This window comes from Lissotriton vulgaris, unplaced genomic scaffold (genome assembly GCF_964263255.1).
Source record: "Lissotriton vulgaris unplaced genomic scaffold, aLisVul1.2 SCAFFOLD_1444, whole genome shotgun sequence".
NCBI classification, from domain to species: Eukaryota; Metazoa; Chordata; class Amphibia; order Caudata; family Salamandridae; genus Lissotriton; species Lissotriton vulgaris.
This window is the reverse complement of record NW_028246333.1, coordinates 347,098-371,685: the sequence shown is the minus strand read 5'-3', so window position 1 is coordinate 371,685 and position 24,588 is coordinate 347,098. Positions and strand designations below refer to the sequence as shown.

Genomic DNA, 24,588 nt, shown 5'->3' with positions numbered 1-24,588 from the left:
GAGCTAAAGGTTTTACAAACGAGCCTAGCTGTATCGAGACAGTTTTGCGAGTGGATTAACAGTAAGGTTGAACAACCATGCCATATAATACACCACAATGCTCACAATAACTCAACAAGAGACCTAGGAAATCAAACCTCATCTCCCTTGAACTAAAGGACCTACACTGGCTCCCCTTGCAACACCAGGTCAACTTCAAGATCAGCTGTATCACTTATAAGGTCCTCTACACCAAGGGTCAGATGTACTACCAAATTTTGCGGTCTCAAAGGGGATTTCAGTCCCTTTGCGACTGCAAAAAACATCAGGCTAATGTACCAACCCTATTTTGCGAGTTGCTAATCAATTAGCGACTCGCTATTAGGAAGGGGAGTTGTAATTTTGCAATGTTTTTAAGTAATTGGGCAAATAAAAGAAATAAATAATGCCGACTCCAAAACCTATGTATGAATGTTTTGCGACCGCAATTATGATTGCAAAACACTTGCAGTTTGCCACCCTTCTTAGAAGGATGGTAAAACACTCACAAACAGGAAGGGGTCCAAATATTTTTTAAGGGCAGGCAGTCATCCCGGGGACCGCTGCCTGCCCTTAAAAAATGAAACTGAAAAGTTTCATTTTTATTTTTTAAATTCATCCAGTTTTCCGTTAAGGAAAAAGGTATTTTTTTATTTTTTTTAACTGCTTTAAATTAAAGCAGTCCCAGACATGGAGGTCTGTTGAGCCCAGCAGGCCACCATCCCTGGGAGTGCCAGCCATTCCTAATGGGTGCAAAGTGCAACAGCCTCATTAATATGCATGAGGCATGCAATATGCGACCCCATTGGGAGTCGCAGTGTCTCAGACACTATTGTACATTGGATTTTGCGACTCGCTATTTGTCAACATTTGTGAGTAGCAAATTCCAATAGTCGTACATCTGGCCCTGAGACTCTTGTTTACCTAGCTAACAAACTAGAAATATCTGGAGGTCTGCGAATGATGAGGAGCTCCAACGGTGTCAGATTAGAGACTAAACCCAGCAGGAAGAAGACAACAAACCCTCTCATCCTACACCCCCAGGATCAGAACAGCATCCCTTCCTGTATCAGAACAACACCAGCTACCCTACAATTCAGGACGAAGCAACTGAAACCCACCTCTTCAAGGAACACTAACCCTATGGACTGATTTCGCACCTCTTTCACTAGTTCTTCCTCCTCAGTCTATCCTCGACCCCCTTCCAACCTGTGCTCCTCTGTGACATGCCTCCTGTATAGTGCTGCACTGCTAGCCAGCTAGGTTTACACATTATAGATACCAAAACTTAAATTAAAAAGACACTATTAAGTTTTAGGTGAGTTAGGTTGCGGAAGGAGGGAAGGGCATAAGTGGGCAGTCACCCTTAACCTCTCCATCCTTCGCATCTTTGAAGGAGTTAAGGAGTTGTGAGAAACAAATCGGTAGAAGGTGAAGCGCTCCATTGTGGACGCCCCTGATGCTGTGCTGTTAATCAGGGCATCAGTGTGAGAAGGCCCTGGTCTAACGGGCATCAGGCAGTGGGAGAATGACTCTTGGTTGAAGACTGTCCAGAATCTGTAATTCAATAACACTGCCTAAACCGCAATCTCAATAGAATCACACACAATGGCACAGGAGAGCCCTACAATGTGCCTTAATGTCACTACTTGGTATGATGACAACTGATGCGAGTGCAGTGTAAAGTATGCTCATGAAGGTGATTTGTATTGGTAGCACGCCCATCCGTGTTTGGGGGTAGGGTTGTATTCTGGGCAACTTCGGTGGTTTATTCATACATGAATTAGATGCAGTTAATAACCTCATCTTTTTTGGCTTCTAAGAGTCATTTGTAATATTTCATATTCTTATTTATAGACCATAAAGCTTAAAACCTACTTTTTGCAATGCTGGTATTTTTTGTCTTTCAGTATTTACACAAGGAGAACATCATGCACAGAGATCTGAAGACACAGAACATCTTCCTCACTCGATCAGCCATCATCAAAGTCGGCGATCTAGGCATAGCCAGAGTTCTAGAGAACCAACAAGATATGGCCAGTACGCTCATTGGCACGCCTTACTATATGAGCCCAGAGCTGTTCTCCAATCAGCCGTACAACTACAAGGTAAGGCCCCAATTCCATGCTGGTCTTGGTTTTACGCCTGTTCTCTGCAGCATTTCACACGTAACTGCCTGGCTTGGCCAATCTGATCTATATGTTTTTTAATGGCACTTTGTGAACCAGCGCAAGTTTCCAAACGTTCCTCATTTCGGACAAAGAGACGGTCCAGGATTGAAGAACAGCATTAATATATGAACTGGGGGAGTAAACTAATGCCGGAGAGTCATTGGTAATGGAAAGTAACTTTTTGATCGCTTAGCACACTCTGAAATGTAGCTCCGCATTACACATAATCAATTATGCGGAGCACCTTAAAGTTGAATAACTCCTTAAGGGAAGGCAGTCCAATTTTCCCAAATCTGATGTTACTTCTGCTCTTTCGGCAGTAATTGTGAGTTTTAATAGCTGTACTTTCACTGCTATGCAAGCCTTGAGTCCGTTTAGCAAAAACACTGAACGACATTGCACTGATTGTAGTAGTGCTTGCTGGCTTCTAGGATTGTGCACAAAATAGTGACCGCATCCGAGCTTGCCGCAAAAAAACGTTCATGCCTCTGTTGTTAATAAGATCAATAACAGAATCCATCTTTACTTCACTCACACTTAAAAAAAATGCCTTGGTTATTGTAAATTCTGTCTTTCTCCTTGTGCTTTGCATGCCTGATGCCTTTTGGATTACAGATTTTGAAGATAACATCTAAGATATGCCACTTGATGGTAGTAAAACGATACTGATACCTCATGAAGCTGCTAGTTCCAGAAGGCCTTTACTGTTTGTTTAAGTATTTATTTATTTTAAAAACCAGACAACTGCTTTCCAAAAGCCGGAAACTGCTTAAGAGCAAGTCCAGAAGACCTCCCTCAATCTCATATGCGTTCCAAGGTGGGGCAACGGGCCTCTTGGTCCATCCAAAGACTGAGGAAGGAACTCCCCATCAGAAGCTAGCTTGACTTTGTGGGAACCTTCTGCATTTGCTACCCTTGGTGGGGGGGCATGGATGGGTGGTGGGGGGTCATTGTGACTAAAACTGGGACATGGGTGTCTGATAAATTGGTTCTGCTGATTCGAGTTTGGGTCACACCCTGGAATTCACGTCAAGGCCTCTCCGCTTGCCTCCAGACAAAGCATTGCTTTCACAGTCTGAAATCATGAACTTTTGAGAGGGAATCCAGCTTACTTAAACACTGAGCTATAGAGGGGATTCCGAACTTCTTGTGAGAGAAGATTGACGAGCACAGCCTCGTCCTCCACTTAGGAATATTCAACACATTCATTACGAAACAAACTTCAAAGGTGGTCCTGTTTGACTCCTGACATAAAGTAACTTTCTGTTCCTCTATTATGCCACATATATATTTACATGCACTCATACACTTAGAAACCACAATATGTTTACTTTGTGTTGAAGACATCTGTGATTTCTTTTTGTAATAGTTCTTTATTGTTTAAACATCAGTGTTAATTACCAGTACAACATGAACATGTTTTTAATGTCGTTCATTCCTAATACATCAGAAGCATTGACCACATTATGCATGAGGTTCTCGGAATCAAGAACTGTAGTAAACCAGCTCAAATTATGCATACAGCTCGAGGCGGTGAGGGCTTAGAAACGTGCACACTGGTGTATAATACTGGTAATTGATCACTGTACTACGACCAGGCTCTACTTTTAGTGGTCCCACCGCCACTGGGCCACTTATTATCAAACTACAACCTATGCAAAAAGGAGCGCTCTAGCAACAATCTTCACAAGCTAGATGCTTGATAAGTTATATGGTAGTCCAATTCAAAGAAAGTCCGTGGGGAGTCTTTGTGAATTTCCAAATTCGTTGTTTATTTCAAAGCTTCAATTATTTCATCCAGAAAACATCACAACAGAAAATCCAGCCAACGCGTTTCGTCCAAACTGGACCTCACCAGGGCTCAATATTTAATGCGGATTGTAGGTTCCGTGCTGCCAGTTTAGGCTTAGTCCATCTGTCCCCATATTAAGGTGCCTGGTTTTAATCCTGCACGTTCACTTCCAACGCGTATCCTTGTCCGGCCAGTTCTATAATTCCAGCCACAGTTTCGGGAATTATCGAACCGGCCGGACAAGGATACGCGTTGGAAGTGAACGCTTGCCCGCTGCGCACCCGCACCAGCATGATCTTAAGTAGGCACGGGAGTTAAAACAACTAGACCGCTGCCTGCCCTCCAGCCCGCCTGGAAGTACCTGACCAGGAAGAGAAGAGGGACGCAAGTCCTTTGATCTCCGCTCAATCGGCAACTAACGCCGTGGCAGACCAGAGCAGAGGGCTGGCCAAGTGTGAGTGAAGGGGCTGCCCAAGGGCCCAACACACGGCGAAGCAAAGTGCAACTACAGGTAAACCACATAAAATGTTGAAAGTTAAAATCGCAATTTACCTTTGATTCTATATTCGGAATGGGGGTGTTTTTCGGTCCCTTCCAAATATCAAATTGGTATGGTATGTATTACTGTTTTTGGGCTGAATTCAGGTCACAAAACAGTAATACTTTACTGCCTTTTTAAAAGTGGTTGTAACCCATTCGCAAATGGGAAGAGCCTTTCCCTTTGAGAATGTTGAATATATATTTTTGGAGCACGACGCAGACCACTGTCTACTCCAAAAAAATGAAACTCCAAAGTTTATTTTTTTTCTTTTTAAATGCATTGCATTTTCCTTTAGAGAAAAATGGGCTACATTAAAAAAAATTAAAAGAAAGATTGCTTTATTAAAAAGCAATCACAGACCCACCTCTTTAATATACATGAGGTAGGTTGATTTGCGTACCACAAGGAGTTGCAAATTAGGAAATAAACATTTATACATTTAGAATACTGCTTACGAAATAGTAGTTCGAAAAAAATCGCTATTTGCAAATTGTTATCCTATATGTACGTACATCTGGCCCCTAGTCTGTATCTGGTACCATTTGTTACGTCGTATCGGATTAATTTATTAAAATACATGCTGTCCTACCCCATCACATTTTCCATTTACAATACTGATCCCATGGACCACCTCAACTATTGCAATATATTTTAAACTAGAAAAAACAGCAGGAATCATTGAAGGGGGCAGTTCGTCTGTTGTGACATGATCATATCCCATGAGAGCTGTAGATACCCAGCCTTTTATGTTTTCATAGTAGGGACTGAACATTTATCTCGGCAGTAGTCCATTTCTCTAGATCTCTAAGCCCCGGCATAATTCCAGGCGCATTCAATGCCTTCCAGTTTATTGCTATATTGTGTTTAGCTGTCAATAGCGCTAGGTCTCTACATTTTTGAATGGGCTTTTAGTCTTTGCTGTCTGGTCTACCAAATATCACCAACAAGCATGTTTGCATGGTATTCTCAAGGGTTCTGCCCGTCTGTTCATTCATAAAAAAAACAGCAAAGCAGGTCATTTTTGTTGAATGATAAGGCATTCCAAACCATATGGAAAAAGTCAGCCGGAGCTATGGCACCTCTAGGGCACACATACCTTTTTGCCAATCGTTCTTGAGAGAAATCGGTGTGGTGCGAATAACTAAACTGGGTGAATCAAAATGTGGATTACTATTCACACCTTTTGTACATTCATCCATTCATTATCTGTAAAATCTTTTCCTAGCTTCTGATCCCATGTGGCTTTAATTGCAACAGTTGGTGTATATAATGTGGAAGCCAGGGCAGTGTCCATCATTGTTACTGCCCTCTGCTGGGGATAGCTTATTCAGTAATGGCAGCGTCTGCCTAATGTTACAGACACATTTGACAAGGTTGCTCTCTCCAAGTTTATCATAAGTGTGATGAATCTGATATCCTAATTAGTTAAATGACTCCATCTCCCATCTCAGGATGGCTATAGTGTCTGGTGTATGCTCGGCAAGGTCCATCCGGTGTAGAGGGAGCACGCACTATTTGTTCTAATTAATCTTAAGCCCTGACGCAGCCCTGAAATCCGACAATGCAGAGGTTATGTGAGGCATATTTGTCACCAGGTCTTGGAGAAATAAGAGGCAGTCATCTACCTACCTGGCTATATGTGTTGTTGTGTATATCTGAAAGAGACACGTTAGTGATAGATTCCTTACCTTAGAATATCCCCAGGCGTCAGACTGGATCCGTAAATTTTTGCGTAGCAGTACCCTTGCGCGTCGGTAGGTGTCGTCTGCGGCTCCGCGTCCGTCTTCGGCATCGTGGGCGCCATGATGACGTCGTCGGAGTACTTAGACGCCGCCTCCGCGTGCTTACGTCAGTTCTTCTTTATTTCTGCGCCAGCTAGCGCAGACCTGGAAAAAGTTGTACCCAAGTCACTTTTTGACTAACCTTTTGAGATCCTTTTTGATAAATTTTTCGAAGTCTATCGACTCTGACGGTGCCGGTAGGGATGCCCGGGTTAAAGCCCTGCGCCGACTGCAACCGACTGATGTCGGTTACCGACCCCCGTCGCCGGTGCCTGCACTGTTTGGGCCTGGACCACGACGACAAGTCCTGCTCCGACTGCCGGGCCCTGACGTCTAAGGCTAGACGGGAGCGGTCCCGTAAGCAACTCAAGCTTCGGCAGTCTGCCCCGCACCGCTCGAGGTCCCGGTCCGAAAGGAGGTCGAGGGACCGGTCACGGGGCCGGAGCCCCCACAGTTCCGGGAGTCGTCATCGGTCTTCGGGCTCGAAGTCCTCAGGCAAGAGGCACAAGAAGCCGAAGAGGCACCATCGCTCTTCTGACTCCCCCCCCCCCCCCCCCCCCCCCCCCCGACGCTCACGCGACGCGCCCGGGGGTTTGGGCGACACTGCCCACGCGGCTCTGCTGGAGCCGCAGGTGTCGCGGCCTGCCCCATACCCGCCGGTCCCTGGGCAGAACGCGACGCCGGGGGAGATTGCTGACTTCTTTTGGCCATGAGCTCGCTCGATCCTCCGCCGGGTTCCGCGGCGCCTTCGGGCCAAGCGGTTCCGACTGGGTCCCCACGCGGGCCGGGTGCTTCGGCACCGGCGCCGTCCGGGGCTTCGGCCTCGGCGCCGTCCGGGGCTTCGGCCTCGGCGCCGTCGGCGACTTCGGTCCCGACGCCGCAGGACCCACTGGGTCTGGTTCCGGATCCGGGTCGTCGCCGGTCGACTTAACGATCTCGCCGACGCCGGCCCCTTGGGAGTCGGCGCCGTCCATGGACCACGTCGTCCCTGGTCCTGTCCTCGTTTCGGGTCCGCTCTCGACGCCCCTGGGAGATTTTTATTTAAAAGACCCCGCCCCATCTTTTGAGCCTGAGTACCAGGCTGTGGGGGATGAGGAGGATTGGGAGGGGTCTGAGGACCCTGCGGCACAGGAGTGTCAGTCTTCTGTGGACTGGACAGGAGAGCTTGGGGAGGCCAGCGGGCTGGACACTTCGCCTAACACTGGCTTTGTCTCCCCTCCTAGCGTGGCTACGGAGGAGGGGGCTGCTTATAGCGTGGTGCTGATGAGGGCGGCCAAGGCCCTGGGCCTTGAGCTCCCCGTCGCGGCCGTGAGGACTAACCTCCTCACTGAGGTCCTTAAACCGCAGTCAAGCTCGGCCGATCCTCTGCTGCCGTTTAATGAGGCCTTGTCAGACATTCTTTTGGGGACTTGGTCCAGGCCCGCCACAGGACAGCCTGTGGATAGGAACGTGACCAGACGCCACCGCCCGGCTCCGGGTGACCCTTGCTTTCTGTCTACCCATCCCACCCCTGAGAGCCTGGTTATCCAGGCCTCCAATTCCCAGACCGCATTCCCGTCGGCTCCCCCCGACTGGGAATCTAAGAGGTACGAGAATTACGGGAAGAAGATATTCTCCTCCCTAAGTTTGGGATTGCGGTCCGTTAATACAGCGTGCCTCTTGGGCCGCTACACCCACTCTCTGTGGGACACGGTCGCGGACGTGCTGCCACACTGCCCGTTGGAGGTACGGGCTAGACTCGGCCAAGCACTGGTGGAGGGCCGGGATGCAGCACGGTATTCCATCCGGTGTGGGCTGGATAGTACCGACTCTCTGGGCAGAGCGATGTCAACGACAGTGGCGATTCGTCGTCACGCCTGGTTGATGTCCGCCAATTTCTCGGCCGATGTCCAAAACACACTTATGGACATGCCGTTCGATGGCCGTCGCCTCTTTGGAGACAAGGCAGACCATGCACTTGAGCGCTTTAAGGACTTCAGGGCTACGGCCAAGTCCCTGGGCCTCTCGGCCCCACGCCAGCAAATGGGTGCCTTTCGCTCCTTTCATGGCCAAGGAAGGGGCGCCCCCACACGTGCTGCCAGCCACGCACCGCAGTTTAATATCCAACGCGGTGGCGGACGTGGAAACCGCTGTGGCGGTGGTCGGGGTCCACGGCGAGGCCAGTCCAACCTACCCCTGCAGCATCCGCCTCAAAACCTTCCTAGTCCATGCTTTCAGGCCCATGTGACGCCAGTGGGGTGCAGGGTTCGCCATCACCTCCACCACTGGCGCACTGTCACATCGGACAGGTGGGTGCTGCAAATCGTCCGAAGGGGCTACTCCCTCCCCTTCGAGACGTCCCCTCCAGCCATGCAACCGCAGTGCCACCGCGTGTCGGGAGATCACTTGACACTTCTGCGGGAGGAAGTTACGGCCCTCTTGGCCAAGGGGCGTTCCTGGGCCAGAAGTAGGGTGTGGTTGTTACTCCCACTCTTTTCTGGTACCCAAGAAGGACAAAGGGGGACTACGCCCTATCTTGGACCTACGGAACGTCAACGGCTTCCTCCGGAAGGAGAAGTTCAAGATGCTGACGTTGGCTCAGGTCTTAGCTGCCCTAGACCCTGGAGACTGAATGGTAGCGTTAGACTTGCAGGACGCTTATTTTCACATCCCCGTCCTGCCGGCCCACCGGCGTTACCTGCGGTTCATGGTAGGCCACGAGCACTTTCAGTTTACCGTGCTCCCCTTCGGCCTTACCAGTGCCCCACGAGTGTTCACGAAAGTGATGGCGGTGGTCGCAGCTCATCTGCGCAGGTTAGGGGTTTCAGTCTTCCCCTACCTCGACGCCTGGTTGTTGAAGGCGGGCTCGCCCCAGACAGTCGTCAGCCACCTCCAGACTACGTCCGACCTCCCGCACCTGCTTGGGTTCTCCATCAATGTGCCGAAGTCACACCTGTGTCCCTCTCAGCAGCTCCTTTTCATGGGAGCGGTTCTCGACTCAGCGCAGTTTCGGGTTTACCCACCCGAGCAGCGGGTTCGGGATATACAGGCTCTTATTCCACTCTTTCAGCCTTTATCCCGGGTCTCGGTCAGGTTAACGCTGCGGCTTCTGGGGCTGATGGCCTCCTGCATGCTTCTGGTGCATTACGCCCGGTGGCGGATGCGGGCTCTGCAGTGGGACCTGAAGTTTCAGTGGGCCCAGCATCAGGGCAACCTGTTAGACCATGTCCTGATCTCAGAGGGCACTGCAAGACAGCTGCAGTGGTGGCTCACGGACCGCGATTGGGTCAGCGGCAGATCCCTCTCCCTTCCCCAACCGGAGCACGTAGTTGTGACGGACGCGTCCCTCCAGGGCTGGGGAGGCCACATGGGAGAGGCAGAGATCAGAGGACTCTGGTCCCCCGCGGAGTCCCAGCTCCATATCAACCTTTTGGAGCTGCGGGCGATTCGTATAAGACTGAAGACATTCCTCCCCTCTGTCCGGGGGAGTGTAGTGCAGGTGTTCACGGACAACACCACCGCCATGTGGTACTGCAACAAACAGGGCGGGGTGGGGTCGTGGACCCTCTGCCTGGAGGCTCTGCGCCTCTGGCAATGGCTGAAACGTCAGGGCGTGACTCTGATGGTTCAACACCTGGCAGGTTCCCTGAACGCCAGGGCGGACGAACTCCACCGCAGGTGCATAATGGATCACGAATGGCGTCTGAACTCGGACGTGGCGCAGGGTCTCTTTCTGCAGTGGGGAGAGCCTTGGTTAGATTTATTCACCACCGAAGAGAACGCGCAATGTCATCAGTTCTGTGCGTTGGAATTTCCAAGGCGGCACTCTTCGGCGCTAGTGGAGTTGCCGTCTGTTGTACGCCTTTCCACCTATACCACTTCTGCCCAGAGTGCTGAAGAAGATCAAGCGCGACCGGGCACAAGTCATCCTTGTGGCTCCGGACTGGGCACGAAGGTACTGGTATCCCGAGCTACTGATTATGTCAGTCGATCCCCCAGTTCGCCTGCCTCTTCAGGAGGACCTTCTGTCGCAGCAGCAGGGGACGGTTCTCCACCCGAACCTGTCAAGTCTCCACCTCCATGCTTGGAGATTGAGCGGTGACAGTTGAGGCCATTTGACTTGCCTCCTGAAGTCTGCAACATCATTCTGGCAGCCAGGCGTCCCTCCACAAAGTCGGTATACGCCTGCAGGTGGAACAGATTTGTGGCATGGTGCACAGCAAAGGCTGTAGATCCTCTCTCTGTCCCTCTTTCTGAGGTTCTTCTCTTCCTTCTTTCTCTTGCCCAGCAGGGCTCTGCTCTGGTGACTATCAAGGGCTACCTTTCTGCCCTTTCAGCCTTCCTAAGGTTGCCTGATCAACCATCTTTGTTCAAGTCCCCTATTGTAAATCGATTTCTGAAGGGCATCACACACACGTTTCCACCTGTTCCCTTCGTGATGCCTCAGTGGGACTTGAACCTGGTTCTTACTTTTCTGATGTGCGCTCCCTTTGAGCCACTTCACAACTGTCCTATCCGCCTTCTTACCTTGAAGACTGCCTTGCTGGTTGCCATCACCTCTGCCAGGAGAGTGAGTGAGCCCCAGGCTCTATCCTCTAAGCCTCCTTTCCTTTCGGTCCATCCGGACAAGGTTGTGTTGCGGACAAGGCCCTCTTTCCTGCCCAAGGTAGTCACAGCCTTCCACATCGGGCAGTCCATCACCTTGCACACCTTCTTTCCGCCTCCGCATCCCTCGAAAGAGGAAGAGAGGCTGCACCGTCTGGACCCAAAACGTGCGCTCTCTTACTATCTGGATCGCACACGCCAGTTCCGGGTGGATGACCAACTCTTCGTTGGTTACGTGGGTGCTAAGAAGGGAAAGGCGGTGCACAAGCGGACCATCTCGCGGTGGATCATCTTGTGTATCCAGGCGTGTTACTCCTTGGCTAAGAAGGAACCCCCTGTTGGGCTAAGGGCTCATTCCACTCGGGCCATGGCGACTACAACTGCCCTGGGCCGAGGAGTGCCCTTGCAGGACATTTGCAAGGCAGCTACGTGGGCCTCGCTGCACACGTTTGCAAGACATTATTGCCTGGACAGCCAAGTCCGGAGGGATGGCTTCTTTGGCCGTTCCATCCTCCAGGACTTACTGGTGTGATTATTGGTTCACAGACTCACCACCGGGGTTGGTTTTGCTGGGTATCTATTCTAAGGTAAGGAATCTATCACTAACGTGTCTCTTTCAGATGCACAAGTTACTACTTGTCTAACGATATATCTGTAAGAGACATTAGTTAGTGATAGATTCCTTACCGACCCACCCATCCTCCCCGTTCTGCGAACCGATATCTAGGGTTAAGGTCATCCCCTTTCAGGGCCCTAGTTTCATTGGCACCAGTGTTGTTTTTTTTAGCATGGCTCTGCGTTTCTGGCGCGGAAAAGCTGTGTCTAAGAACTGACGTCAGCACGCGGAGGCGGCGTCTAAGTACTCGGGCGACATCATCACGGCGCCGACGACGGACGCGGAGCCGCAGATGACGCCTACCGACTCGCAAGGGTACTGCTAAGCAAAGATTTCTGGATCCAGTCTGACGCCTGGGGGTATTCTAAGGTAAGGAATCTATCACGAACTAATATCTCTTACAGATATATCGTTACACAAGTAGTAACTTGTGCGTTAATACCCCAATCCTGTCCTCAGGACCTCATCACACAATCTGACGGCTCTACTGCCAGAACTTCTAGCGCAGGTGAAGGGCAGCATCCCTGCATAGTCGCTCTCGTAATCTGCCAACGTTCCAAGATCACATGACTTATAAGAACCCTGGCCCCAGGCAACACATGCAACATCCTGATCCATTTTAAGATATCCTAGTCCCCATGTAACCGAACACTCCAAAAAGGTATGACCTTTTTAGGGTGTCAATAGCCATTTCAGTGAAGGACCTTTAATTTCAGATCTGTCTTCACAAAATGCATAGCTTCTGTGGCAGTCTACAATGTCAGGGGACTCTTGTTTACCCTTAGCACTAGGGTTGACTGTTGAGTGGCAATGCAACCACAAGATCAGACCGTAATCCAGTGCTTTTAAAACCTCACATGGGACTCTCCCTTCACCCATTAGCCCACCCTGATTAGGTCGGAGAAGATCCAGTGTCCCAAGTTGGCTTAAGTCAGTGATTCGGATGTGGGTGTGAGAAGTTCTGTTTTTCTGGCTGTGATGCTTGACCTGAGGTCTGTCAAGAGCTGTTTAAGAACAGAAAGCCGGTGGAAGAAAACATTCCTGCTTAAGAAGCTTACTCAGACCTCTTCCAAACATCCTCCGGAAATACTAGCCCTACTGATGACTGTGAGTAGCATTTAAGTACAAATATGGAAACCTGCATTTACTGAGGTTTGAGTGAGATTTGGCCCTGGAATATATACTAGAACATTTACCAAAGGGTGAAGCCTAGAAAAGCGAGGCATGTTGTCCCGTGGGAGAGTTCGCCCATTCCTTGGTCTCCGAGCTGTGGTCAGTTGTGCCCTTACCTTGTATGCCATGCAGGTGTTATTGTGCCGTGGTCCGGGTCAATACCCTGTGACCTGACAATCCCATGTGTTGCAACTGGATACCCGCCTAAGGTTAACTCTTCTCCTGATTCCCCCAACAGCCTCACACCAGGCCTGTAAGGCAATAGTCTCCTCTCAGTGCACAAACTAACAGTAGTCTTCTAGATGAATGCCTGTGTCCACTGGTTGAAGCAGACGTGCACATGAGGAAAAGGAAAAAAGAAGAGAGGGAAGGACGCTTGGGTCGGATCATACCCCCCACCTGCCCACCACGAGACCCTTAGTTCAACATGGCCCTCAGCAGCTTCTAGGACTCAGTGCTAAAATCTAGCACCCCTCTTTTCAAAGGTTTCTCATGTGTCCATGTTTCGTTCATATCAGTTTATCTGCTGATATCTGGATCAGCACTTCTACCGTAGTACTCACAGTCCGGGTCAGTGAGTCAATCTTCACCCGATATATCAATGACGTCCTGTGTTACGTCCCTCTTGCAGAGCTCTGCCACCACTGCTCACTCTTGTTCCTGCAAGGCCTGGTGACTCAAGGGTCTCTTTCACAGCTTAGTTCTTCTCCTGAATCAGTGTTGCTTTTGGCATTTGATGGGGAAATTGTCCATCCTTACCTTCAGCGTACATCTTCTGCCCGATCCCACATTTCTACGGGTGTCGGTAAAGAAGTGGGTGTTGCCGTCCACTATTGAGCAGGAGTGTATACCTTGGCCCCATGTCTCTGAGCCTCCAATTCACCTCAAGGAAGCTCTATTGCTGATGTGTGGAAAGATCATCACTTTGTTGTTTTCTATCTCATAGCGCCCTTTTCTGTCACTTTCTGGAGCAGCAGATCTCAGTCCTGGTATTCAGTAGGCCTGCTGCAGCTGGTCTTGGTAGTGGGGGATTGCTCCTGGTGGAGAGGATTTCAATGGCACCACATGCCCTCTTTCCAATGTATAGAATGTCGATGGCCCCTCTGAGGCTACTATGTACACCAGCCACTTTGCTAAGACCACCACCGGTCGTTTCTGGGAGACTAATTACTCACACATTGTTCCTTCTTGCATGACCCTATGAGCCCTCTGTTCTATATGAGAGGTTGCTCAATCGCTCTGTGAGGTTAACAGTTAGCCTGCATAGATCGTCCGTCGTAGGTTTCAGGTCCATTAGTGGGGCTTTTGCATTATCTACTTGCTTCAATGTCTTTGGCTCGTACCTCAGGAGGCCCAGATCCCACCCCAAGGTTTCTATTTTATGTTCCTGTGTATCTGTACTGTTGGCTCTGTTGTGACTGCTAAGTCTGTGGTATATTTTGGTTTGCTGTCAACCTGGCCAGCGAATCTGGTTCTGACATATTTCCCTGAACTCTACAAGGCCCTGCACGTAGAGGCTAGGACTTTTGATAAAGCTATACAGAGTGGGCAACCTACTTGTCTCAGTGCTGTGAAGGGATGAGGGGAGAACTTGCTGTAGTCTGAGCGTGTCTCCGCTGTGCCTAATTCATTGAGACAGAGCACACCCCCTTAGGATACCGACCATGGATAGCAATGTCTGGTTTTCCTAGTTAATAGAGGACAGTTGTTTCAGAGACAACCTCTCTGTGTCAATTGAGTTCTTATTTAGCAGAGGTGCAGTCAGGATAATTATAGCAACCTGCGTCTTCCTCAAGCTGTTTCACCCTCAGCCACCTTACGCTTGAGGCCATGGTACATTTGATGTTGCTGATTTATGCATCTGCAGCTTTCCCTGCTTTTCTGGGCTGTTGGATGTGACACACACTTCAGCACTGTCTCTGGTGAGCCTCTTCGGGCCAGTATGCCCGTATTCTGCTTCTCCAATGTCTACTTCAGGCCCACTGGGTGCCTCCTCCTGTAGAGCCCCTGGCTTTGGCTCCTCCTGAGCACCACTGCCGCGGTAGAGAACAGGGCTCAAGTCTCCACCACTCCTCCTTTTGCTGTTTGCTCTACTCCAAAGCCTTACATTCTCAGTTGATGAGCTCCACTCAGTCCTCTTGCTGTCCGACTGAGCTCCTGGTCCCCTTTGGATTTGTCCAGGTAAGGGTGTGCCACTGGCTTGCCAAGGGGATTCATTTCAGCAGCTCCACCTGGTTCTGTAGTTGGTCTTGCTGCAACCGGCGCTCTGTGTCGCCAACTTGGGCGAGCTGCCTTTAGAGCTCTCATTGCATTTTATTTGCATTGTGGGGTGTACGACCAGGAAAACAGGCTTTCGTGTTTTGGGGGGCGCGGGGGAGAGAATTGTCCTCTGGGAGAGCGTGCTCAATATCTTATTTCAGTCACATGTAGCCCACATGGCTAATCCAGATCTGCGCTGTTGAGCAGCGCCTCTGAACGGGTCTTCCTTCTTTAACACCTGTAAAGCCTGTAGTTGTATGAAGTCTGTCTTTAATTTTGTACAATGTGCATTAACATATTAACGGGCTTTCGACTTCTTTTTCCACAGTCTGATGTCTGGGCTTTAGGCTGCTGTGTCTATGAGATGGCCACTCTGAAACACGCGTTTAATGCAAAAGACATGAACTCCTTGGTGATTCGAATCATTGAAGGAAAGGTAAACTTTACTATTTAACAGTACTAGCTTGCACGGACTTGAAATATGTTTAAATTTTATGATTTAAAAATGAAGATGTCTGCAACCTTTGTAGGTGATGTCAGGTTCCTGCAAACAAACTCATAAGTTTTCTAAATGGGTTCTAGAGATGGGCGCAGATGTTGTATAACTGTGTCCTATCACCTAGTATGCCGCAGCAGACACAACTGATGGCTATTTACATCTTGATCGTCTCTATTTTATAAAAGATGTGATGTGCCCGTCACCAGCACTAACTCCTTCCAGCACCCCTTCGCCCCTGCACTGCTGCCACTTTTCTCTGCTGCCTCCTGGTTTAAAGGGATATTTTTGAAATGGAAAAAAAAGGCAATGACCCTAGTTATTTTTTCATATTTCGGAATAGGAGAGCGGATGCGAGGGTGGTGTGGGGGGCACTGGGTAGTAGCAGGAAGCATAAGCATAGTATTGTTCAGGAGGGATGTACAACAGAGGAGGAAGGACAGGCGCCTGACTATCATGTCCTCCAGCGTTGCTCTGCTGGTCATTTATTGCTTTTATCAACTTCATCGAAGAACAATATCCTAGCTACCACAATATCCTCTATACGGCCACCAACGCCACACCACCAAGCACTAGTAAAACCAGTAGGTCTGGCGCTAATGTGCTATTGCTTGAAAATACATTTTGGAATGTTTGTGATTGCATTGGTTATCACATTAAACTGTAGACCTGATGCCTTTTCCAGTGCTCAATTTCTTTTTAACTTTCTATCCCAAACTGCAGTTGTTTCACTGTGCCAGTCTCATTCCCTCAATTTTCTTTTTTTACTTCTCTTACTGCTCCTTTCCAGTCTCAGTCCTGAACTTGTTTTCATATGGATACAGCTTGTGTATATATATTTAAAAAAAAAAAATCTATTGTATCTTGTTTCAACACCTTTATGTATGGATCTAACTAACCGTCTGCACTAGCTGAGCTTGTCCTACCTCATGAATGACATGTTAGGAGGAAGGTCCTCCGCCTGGCTTCGAGATACTGTTCTGCTTTACCCTTACACAATTCTGGACAGCCCTGTATGTCTTTCCTCCAGTAAACTTGATCATCATGGGAGCCCACGGACGGACTCCCTTCACTGGATGTTGTTTGGCGAAATAGGAGGTGTGTGCTGAAGTCTCAGACGCACTCGAAGCGCACTCCCTTTTGGAGAATGTTCTCCCAGACCGCGCAGTGGCTGATGGTGCAGTGTGTTTCTAGTCAGCACCACAGTCCGTTTTACCTGTACCTCTGTAAACAGAGGTACATAAAAAGATCTGTTCATGCATCAAAACTGGGGTCCGTGGCCTGAGCCTGTGTGGGCCTGTGGCCTATGTTGACTGGTGGCTGCTGGGGTGTGCTGGATCCCAGGTCTGTGGTTTCTGTTGTGCAGTGCTAGTATTGTCCATTTACACAGTTTCCTGTTCCCTCCGCTGAATGGAAGTGGCAGCAGCACAGCCCCTCCTGCTTTAGACAAGAGTTTCCCTGTCCGATTGAAAACCTTCCCTTTGTGTCCTGTATTCAGGCCATCTGGCGTGACAGCAGCATGCCAGATGCAGTAAAAACTCAGGGCACCGTACCTAGGCAACACTGGTGACATTGTGGCCACCAAGGCAGGGCACGCAGCAGTTTGGTTACCAGCATTGTTGAAACAGACTGTTCGTGATTGGAGAAGTGTTTGGACATTTGAAAGTAGAAGAGCTCTTCACAATTGACAACTAAGAGACTAAGCAAATCATTGGCCACTTCTCTGATGTTCTGTTCGTGTGATTTGGATTCTCTGGCGTAGAGGTGGTTTTAAGTCTATTCTTGACTGCAGGATAGGCACTCAGACCCTCTTTAATTGACTGCTGTAATTCAGTAAATCATTGAAAGAGCACTTCATACATAAGCACAGAACATTCCCATCCTGTCATATGTAATGCTAAAATTATTTTGTCAGCCACCAGCTATGCCAAAAAATTACAGTTCTAAACTTGGAGAGCTGATAGGAACCATGCTGAGCAAGGAACCGAGTGATCGCCCTGATGCGAAGGACATCCTGAAGCGGCCGTACATCAAGCATCACATCTCTTTGTTTTTAGACAACATTAAGAGGTATGTGCCACTTTACCATCCACTGTATTATTTATTTCTCGTTTTTTATAAAGGGTCTCTCAACCAAGCAGTTGCTCAGCAGAACAGCAAGCAGGGTTCGGATACGCCCTTGCACATACACAGACAAGTAATCGATGGCAGCAGAAGGTCAAGAAGAAAGATAAGGACAACTCTTGAAAACGAGGTGCAGCGTAGTGTACTGAGGAAAGAAAACAGAGACTAAATGTCTCGGGGTAGGGGGGGGTTAAGAAAAGAGATGGAAGGAAGAAGAGAGTTTACGAGGTTAGAAAAAAAGGACAACTTAAAGGCAAAAGGCTTAGGAAATAAGGGAGACCTCAAGCAAAGATGCCAAGAGTTTAGGGGAGGATGCAGGAAAGAATTAAAGTAGACTCTCAACACTGGGCAAAATGCAAGATTGGGAAGTGTGGTCCGTGATTTTAAAGAAGAATGGGGGGAGTGTAAAGAAAGAAAATAACGGATGGTCTGTGAAAGTGGAACTTTAAGTGAAAGGCCTCCGTTAGGAAAGAGCTAAGGATTATGTGAGGAGAAGTTTTAAACGGTGAGTATAGTGTGAAGACAGGCAGAGTTGACATAGGGTTAACAAGGAGATTGTAGTGAGAAGAGAGTGAGCGGGAGTTCACAAAACCGATTGTATCCTCAGATTTCAAACATGTGTTTCTTTGCAAAAAGGCGTGAGGTTTCTTGAGCGTCTCTGTTCAACTGGTTGTGAGTTCCACATTGTGTAAGCTGCAGCCGAGAAGCAATGTCTGGCGGCTTTGCAGAAGCTTTACTTTTACTTTTTTGGATTCCAGGCAAAGATTGTTGATACTCCTAGTTCTTGATGTCACCAGAGAGTTTCAGAGAGGCCCTTAGGTTCAGTAAAATTGTTCCACTGATCTTTTACCAAAAGAGTACGCTATTTGGAAATGCAGTGAAAATCCTCCATGACCCCCCCACTGGTCCTCAAAAATGTGCTAATAAAACTCCTTGTAAAACGCGTTCTAATGAGGTTGGAAACCTGTGTACATGCGGACGGTGCGTGCCACCGTGATATACCCGACGTATTGAGCAAAGCAACAAAGAAGTGTTACTTTTCTATTGAGACCATGAAGAATGGTTTGATTGGATTGGATTTTGAGTTTATAAAGCACAACAGTTACTCGAAGGCATCAAGGCACTATAGATCACCATCCAAAAAGAGTCCACTAGTATTCCTAATTAAGAAGATGGCTACAAGCAGAATAACCAAGTTATTGGCCCTAAAGGGCAGGAGCTGGAAGATGACCTGCATGTTTTTTGGAAGAGTGTTCCATAGTTTACTGGCGGCAGTCGAGAATGCTCTGTCACCCCATCTCTTTCTTATGGTTATGGGTACTTTAAGCTGTAGATTAGATAATGAACGAAGGGATCTGCCTGGGGAGTATGAGCTAAACGTGGATTTTAATCTTGATGGATTAGGGAGCTAGAGAGCCTTACCATAGAGAGAGATTTGAAGCTGGAGCGCTTGTTTATTGTGAGCCAGTGAGGGGTTTCCAAACCCTTAGCCAACTGCCTTCTCGGAATATCCAGAATCAGTCTTCCCAGTGCATTCTGTACCACTTGGAGTTTATGCTGCAGACTGTTGTTCGAGTCCAGGTAGAGTGAGTTGCAGTAACCAAGTCCGGTCATTACCAGGGCAAGAACAAGCTGTTTGCTTGCAGGCTGCTGGATGAGTGGGAAGATTTTCTTCAGCATCCTTATAATGCAGGTGCAGGTTATGATAGTATGATTAGTTTGGGCATTGAAGTTGAGTTCAGGGTCCATCAATACTCAGAGGTTCGTGGCTTTTTTCACTGGAGTAGGGCACGTTTCTAAAGAATGAGGCCAGCAGCTGCTATTCCAGCTTGATGCCCTTGGGCCAAAACCATCATTTCCGTCTTATCCCCTTTCAGTTTTAAAAAGTTACATGACATCCATTCTGCCACTTTAGTCATGCAGCATAGAACGTTCTCAGCTAACGAGCATGAATTCTTTGGAATTTACACCATGATCTGAGTGTCGCCTGCATACGACACTACGTCAATTCCAAAGGAATGGATAATAGCTGCTAGGTGTTCCACATAAAGGTTAAAAAGTGTGGGGCTTAGGGAAGAGCCCTGCTGCACTCTACAGGGCAGGGAGAAGGCTTATGAGTAGAAGTGCTGTAGCTTCACCTTTTGAGATTGCTCTCCATGGAAGGAGGACAGGAGGGCTAAGGCTTGATGTTAGATGCCAAGACCTTGGAGTCTGCCTAACAGCAGGGTAGGAGAGATGGTGTTAAACACTGCAGACAGATCCAGGAGTTTTAGCAGTCCCTTATCCACTCGATGTCTGATATTATCCGTATAATAAAGCGGTTTCTGTCCCATGATGTTTTCTACAGCCAAACTACGAGTCATTGAACCAGTGTTGCAGTTCAGCAGTCTCAATCAGATGGAATGGATGAGATCCACATAAAATACCGTGCTCATGGCCACTAAAAGGGTTAAATAAGGCCTATTTTTTGTAGCCTGAACCTATTCTAGAGTCCTGCCGCGCATAATCCCTCCATCTAGTTATTCGGTCAGGAAAAGCAAGTCAAATAAAACAAACACTTTTAATTTGGGGATCAACACTGCCTGAGTCTGTATGACTCAATCTTCAGATTGCATTTTCTACCATGAGGTTTGAAAGCATGCATCTGAGCAGATTGTCAGTGTTTTAGCAATACTCTTCTGCCAACTGGTGTTTTAACAAGTATTGAAAAGAAATATACTGTCGCCGAAAGGCACTTGCAGTTGCCATTTGAAAATGTCCATTAATGTCCAGCCAGTTCATTTTCAGAGCTTCTCTGTGACCTTTAACCTTATAGGCAATTCCGTCATATAGAATGACTTTTGAAAGAGGAGTTATTTTCTCTGTTGTTCCAGTGTGTTTTCAGTGATGAGACTCTAACGTGTACCCTCAGCCTTTCTTAGTACCACATGTGTGAACCAGGGCAAGGTGTGCAGTTAGTCATTAGATCACATTGGTCCCAAGAGTCTGGACTGATAAGAACTTGAAGAAGTTGATCTGATCCATGGAGACAAGTTACCTCCGCTATTCTCTCAGAAGTCCAGTTTTACCCTGAGGATGACCCGATCAGAGAATACCACTAATTGGCAAAGGGAGAATATTTTTCTGATTAGGATGACAAACTAAAGAAGCAGGCAGGATCTCTTTAAGTTCTAAATGTAAATATTTTTTTTTAATTCTTTTTATTGAGTTTCATAACCACAAATGAAACGCCTCCCCAGCACACAACCCAGCCAGCCCCCCACCACCTGGAAGAGCCCGCCACCCTGACCACTTAACAGCAGACTGTCCTGCCTCTGAATGTCATAGATTAATCCTCTATTGTAGGCGTTCCCCCTAGCCACTTGACCCTCCAAAGAGAGCCGCCCCCATGCTCCATCTAGTTGTTCTCACACTCTGAACTATCCTCGGCCCCTCGCCATGGGGTCCACACTTTCTTAAATTTAGACGGGCACCCCCTGGCACGGTACACCAGCCGATACTCCCTCATCAACCAATCCACATTAGAGACCCATTCCGCCACTGTTGTACCACTTACCCCACCCCAGTGTCGGACTTCTGGCTACCATCAATGCCACATCACGGAACAGGAGCTGATATCTACTCCACGTCTGTTCCCCCACAGATTCCCAACATCACCAGCTGCGGGGTAAAAGCAATGTGGGAGCCCAGCGCCGAAGAAATCCTTCCCTGCACTGCCTCTTCCCAGTACCTCGTCAAATTGGGGCAGTCTGACAGCATGTGGAGCAGGGAACCCCTTTGCCAGCAACCACTCCGACAGCGATCCATATCTGCCCTTACCATCGGGTATAGGCGGGATTGCATGTAGTAAGCCCTATGAAGCAGCTTCAACTGCACCAGCCAAAAGCCTGCCCGGATTGCTACTTCCCATGTGTACCAACTGGCTTCACCTCAAGCGTCAATCTCCATCCTTCCCATATCAGATTCCCATTTACCACGTGTGTGTTCAGTGGGGGCTGAGCATGCATCAGTAGAGAGGCATAGATCTGACAACATACTTGTGAAAAGAGGCCCCCAACACCCTCCACTCTAAAGGGGCCTCATCTGCCACCATACGGAGCAGGTCTCCATACCCCCGCGTTATATACCCGTGATCTGCTGATAGTGGAGATACTGTACCCCGCCAGTTCGAATTGGGCTTGGATATCTTTGAATAGGATCAATCCCCCCCTCCCCTCAGATGTCCCCCATCTTAGATATCCCCAGTATATCCCATTTCCAGTGAACCCTCCACTCGTTGCAGGCCCGTCGAAGGGGGTCTCCAGCATCACATGTCCCTTCCAGTTCGTAGCCCGAGTTGGCTCCCTTCAGACTCTAATCACTTGGGCAGTTGGGTCAAGCAGAGAAGCCAATCCCTCATCCCATATAGCCAGCGGCGGTAGCCTGCCCCGGACCCAAAGCCCTCCTGTCTGCATACACAGACTGTTCCTGCTGCGTCATATACACCCAGTCATTGATAACATGTAATTGGATGTCCAATAATATAAGTTCAGATTCGGGAGAACGACCACCCCTTCCTCCGGCTTTCTCGTCAAAACGGACAGGGCAATCCTTGTGGGGCCCCCATCTCAAACCATCTGCCTAGTCGTCACTTGTACCTCTTTAAAGAATTTGTCCGGGATCCTAAATGGTTAATTCTGCTGGACATTCAAAACCTTCTGAAGGAAAATCATCTTGTATAAGGCCACATCAATCAATCAGGGAATTGTGAAGCATGCTACTTACCTGTGAGGGTCTCCAGGCACTGGGGGTGGAGTAGGGGGGTACAACTCCGAGTCAGCCAAAAAGCCAGGTCCTGAGGCGTTTCCTGAAGGTGTGCAGAGTAGGGGAGCGTCTGATGTTGACTGGGAGCTTGTTCCAGTCCTTTGCTGTGGCATAGGAGAAGGCTCTTCCACCCGCTCTGGTTTCTGTTAGAGCGAGGTCGGCGGAGCGTAGGTTTCTTTTGGGTACGTGGAAGGAGACTCTTTTGTTGAGATATTTGGGTTCGGTGTTGTGGAGGGATTTGTAGGTGTGGGTGAGTAGCTTGAAAGGTACTCTCTTCTTGATGGGGAGTCAAAGTCAAAGTCAAAAAGTAGCTTTATTCAGTAACAATTTAGAAACCATAAAAGAACATGTTAAAAAAGTACAAATACAAATTTCAGCTGATTCATTAAGACCTTGGCTGCTAGGCGTTTTCCCCTCCTGTGCTGACTTTTTTGATTATCATTGTTTTATGACAAAGCCAGCTCGTCATAAGCACAGCACAGGTAACACCCATGACGAGCTGGCTTTGTCATCAGCACTGAAGGGGTTAAATACATGATTACTTCAGTTAAGCTGGATTAAGCATTATATGCTATAAAAGGAGAAATATGAAAAACGGACAGCCACTAATTACATGACTAAGATCAAGAACACAAGTTCATTGATAGTCTAAATCTTAAAACACATTTTGAAAACAGCGAAACACTAAAAAGGGTAAGCGCATCCTCCAACATTTGCAGTCTTAACAGCGCCGGTCTGCATTGTCCTAAGCCTCAATTTTTAAGTAGATTGAAAATGTATCTTTTTCTAATTGAGGTATAAAATTTGCAGAAGAAAATGCAATGTAGGGTCGTCTGTTGTGATGCATCTTCACAGGGACAGAGGGGCAGAGTTTCTGACCAGATGTTTACCTCCGGAAAAGTCACAAGTCTAAAAAAGGTACCCCCTCGGAAACGAGTGAGTAGCATCCGGGTAAAACAGCTTAAAGTAAGTGATAAATATTTCTGTAGGCCAGGGCCATCTAGCAGCATATGATTGTGGATGACAGTTGATTTCTTGCCCTCCAGTTGCCCCCTGCAATCTTCCAGAAGGGTAAGACAGGCTTCTTTTAGTTTCTGCCTGGAGACGCCTACCATGCTAGATGGGTTATCAAAATAATCCTGGTGGCCTATAGCAATTAAAAAGCGTCTCACATACCTTAACCACTCTATTTTCATGCCCCCTTCGTGAGACATACATGATGGGGAGTCAGTGGAGGTCTTTCAGATGTTGGGTGATGTGATCATATCGTGGGATGGAGAGGACGAGTCTGGCCGCAGTGTTCTGGGTGGTCTGGAGTTTGTCTAGCAGGCATTTGTTGATTCCAGCGTAGAGGGCTTTTCCATAGTCCAGTCTCCTTGTTTTGAGTGCGTGGGTGACGAAGGTCCATTTGAAGGTCTTGGAAAGGATGCGGAGGGTGTTGAAGCAGCTGGAGGTGACGGTGTTGATCAGTCGGGTCATGGTGAGGGAGGAGTCAAATATGATGTTGAGGTTCCGGGCGTGGTCCGTGGGGGTGGGGGTGAGGGTGTTGCCGAGGCAGTAGGCCACCAGCTGTTGTGCTAAGCTGAGGGGGTGGGTCCGAGGACGAAAACTTCTGTCTTCTCCGAGTTGAACTTCGGACAGCTGCTGCTCATCCAGGATGCAACGTCTTTCATTCCTTCCTGGAAGCGGAGTCTGGTGGCTTCTGGTTCCTTCGTGAGGGAAAGGATGTCCTTTGGGACTCCTGAGTGGGTGCTCTTCATGGTCGTGGTGATTTCTTCGGTGGTGACCAGGGTCCAGACGGTGATGGTGGGCTGGCTGTCGTCGGAAAGGGGGGTTTCTGGAGTCTGTTTGCTGAAGTTGTCATGACCCCATTCGTATGACCCCACTCGCAGACCAGAAGCCACGCTCAATGGGCAACCGCCCCCTCATAGTTCTTTAGAACACACTCCAAATTTTCCAGAAAAAAACACATCCGGCTGTGCGGTGACTTAGATTCCTAGTTCCCCAAAGTGGGAACCCCTCCGTCAGTGGGAACACTATTGACTTCTTCCAGTTGATGCGTATCCCAGCTTATGTACCAGAATGTAAATATTGTTGTCTGACCACAGACTGTGCCGTCATGATCGACCCTTACAAACCCACCAAGTCTGAACAACACTTACTGAGCTACATTTGACGACCCTCAACAACTTCCATAGCCAGCTCAAAGCCACAAGCAAAAAAGGAGCCC

At 48.4% G+C, this 24,588-nt stretch overlaps 1 protein-coding gene across 2 annotated transcripts in view; it reads left to right on the top strand.

Moving 5' to 3' along the window:
* The window catches only part of LOC147665980 (serine/threonine-protein kinase Nek4-like), a 275,537-nt gene that overhangs the window by 48,708 nt on the left and 202,241 nt on the right, over positions 1-24,588 (top strand). For both annotated transcript variants that reach the window (XM_086949353.1, XM_086949354.1), the window contains exons 3-5: positions 1,929-2,126; positions 15,264-15,371; positions 17,347-17,501. In XM_086949353.1, coding sequence (XP_086805479.1) covers positions 1,929-2,126; positions 15,264-15,371; positions 17,347-17,501 — 461 coding nt within the window. The remainder of the gene's footprint in view (positions 1-1,928; positions 2,127-15,263; positions 15,372-17,346; positions 17,502-24,588) is intronic.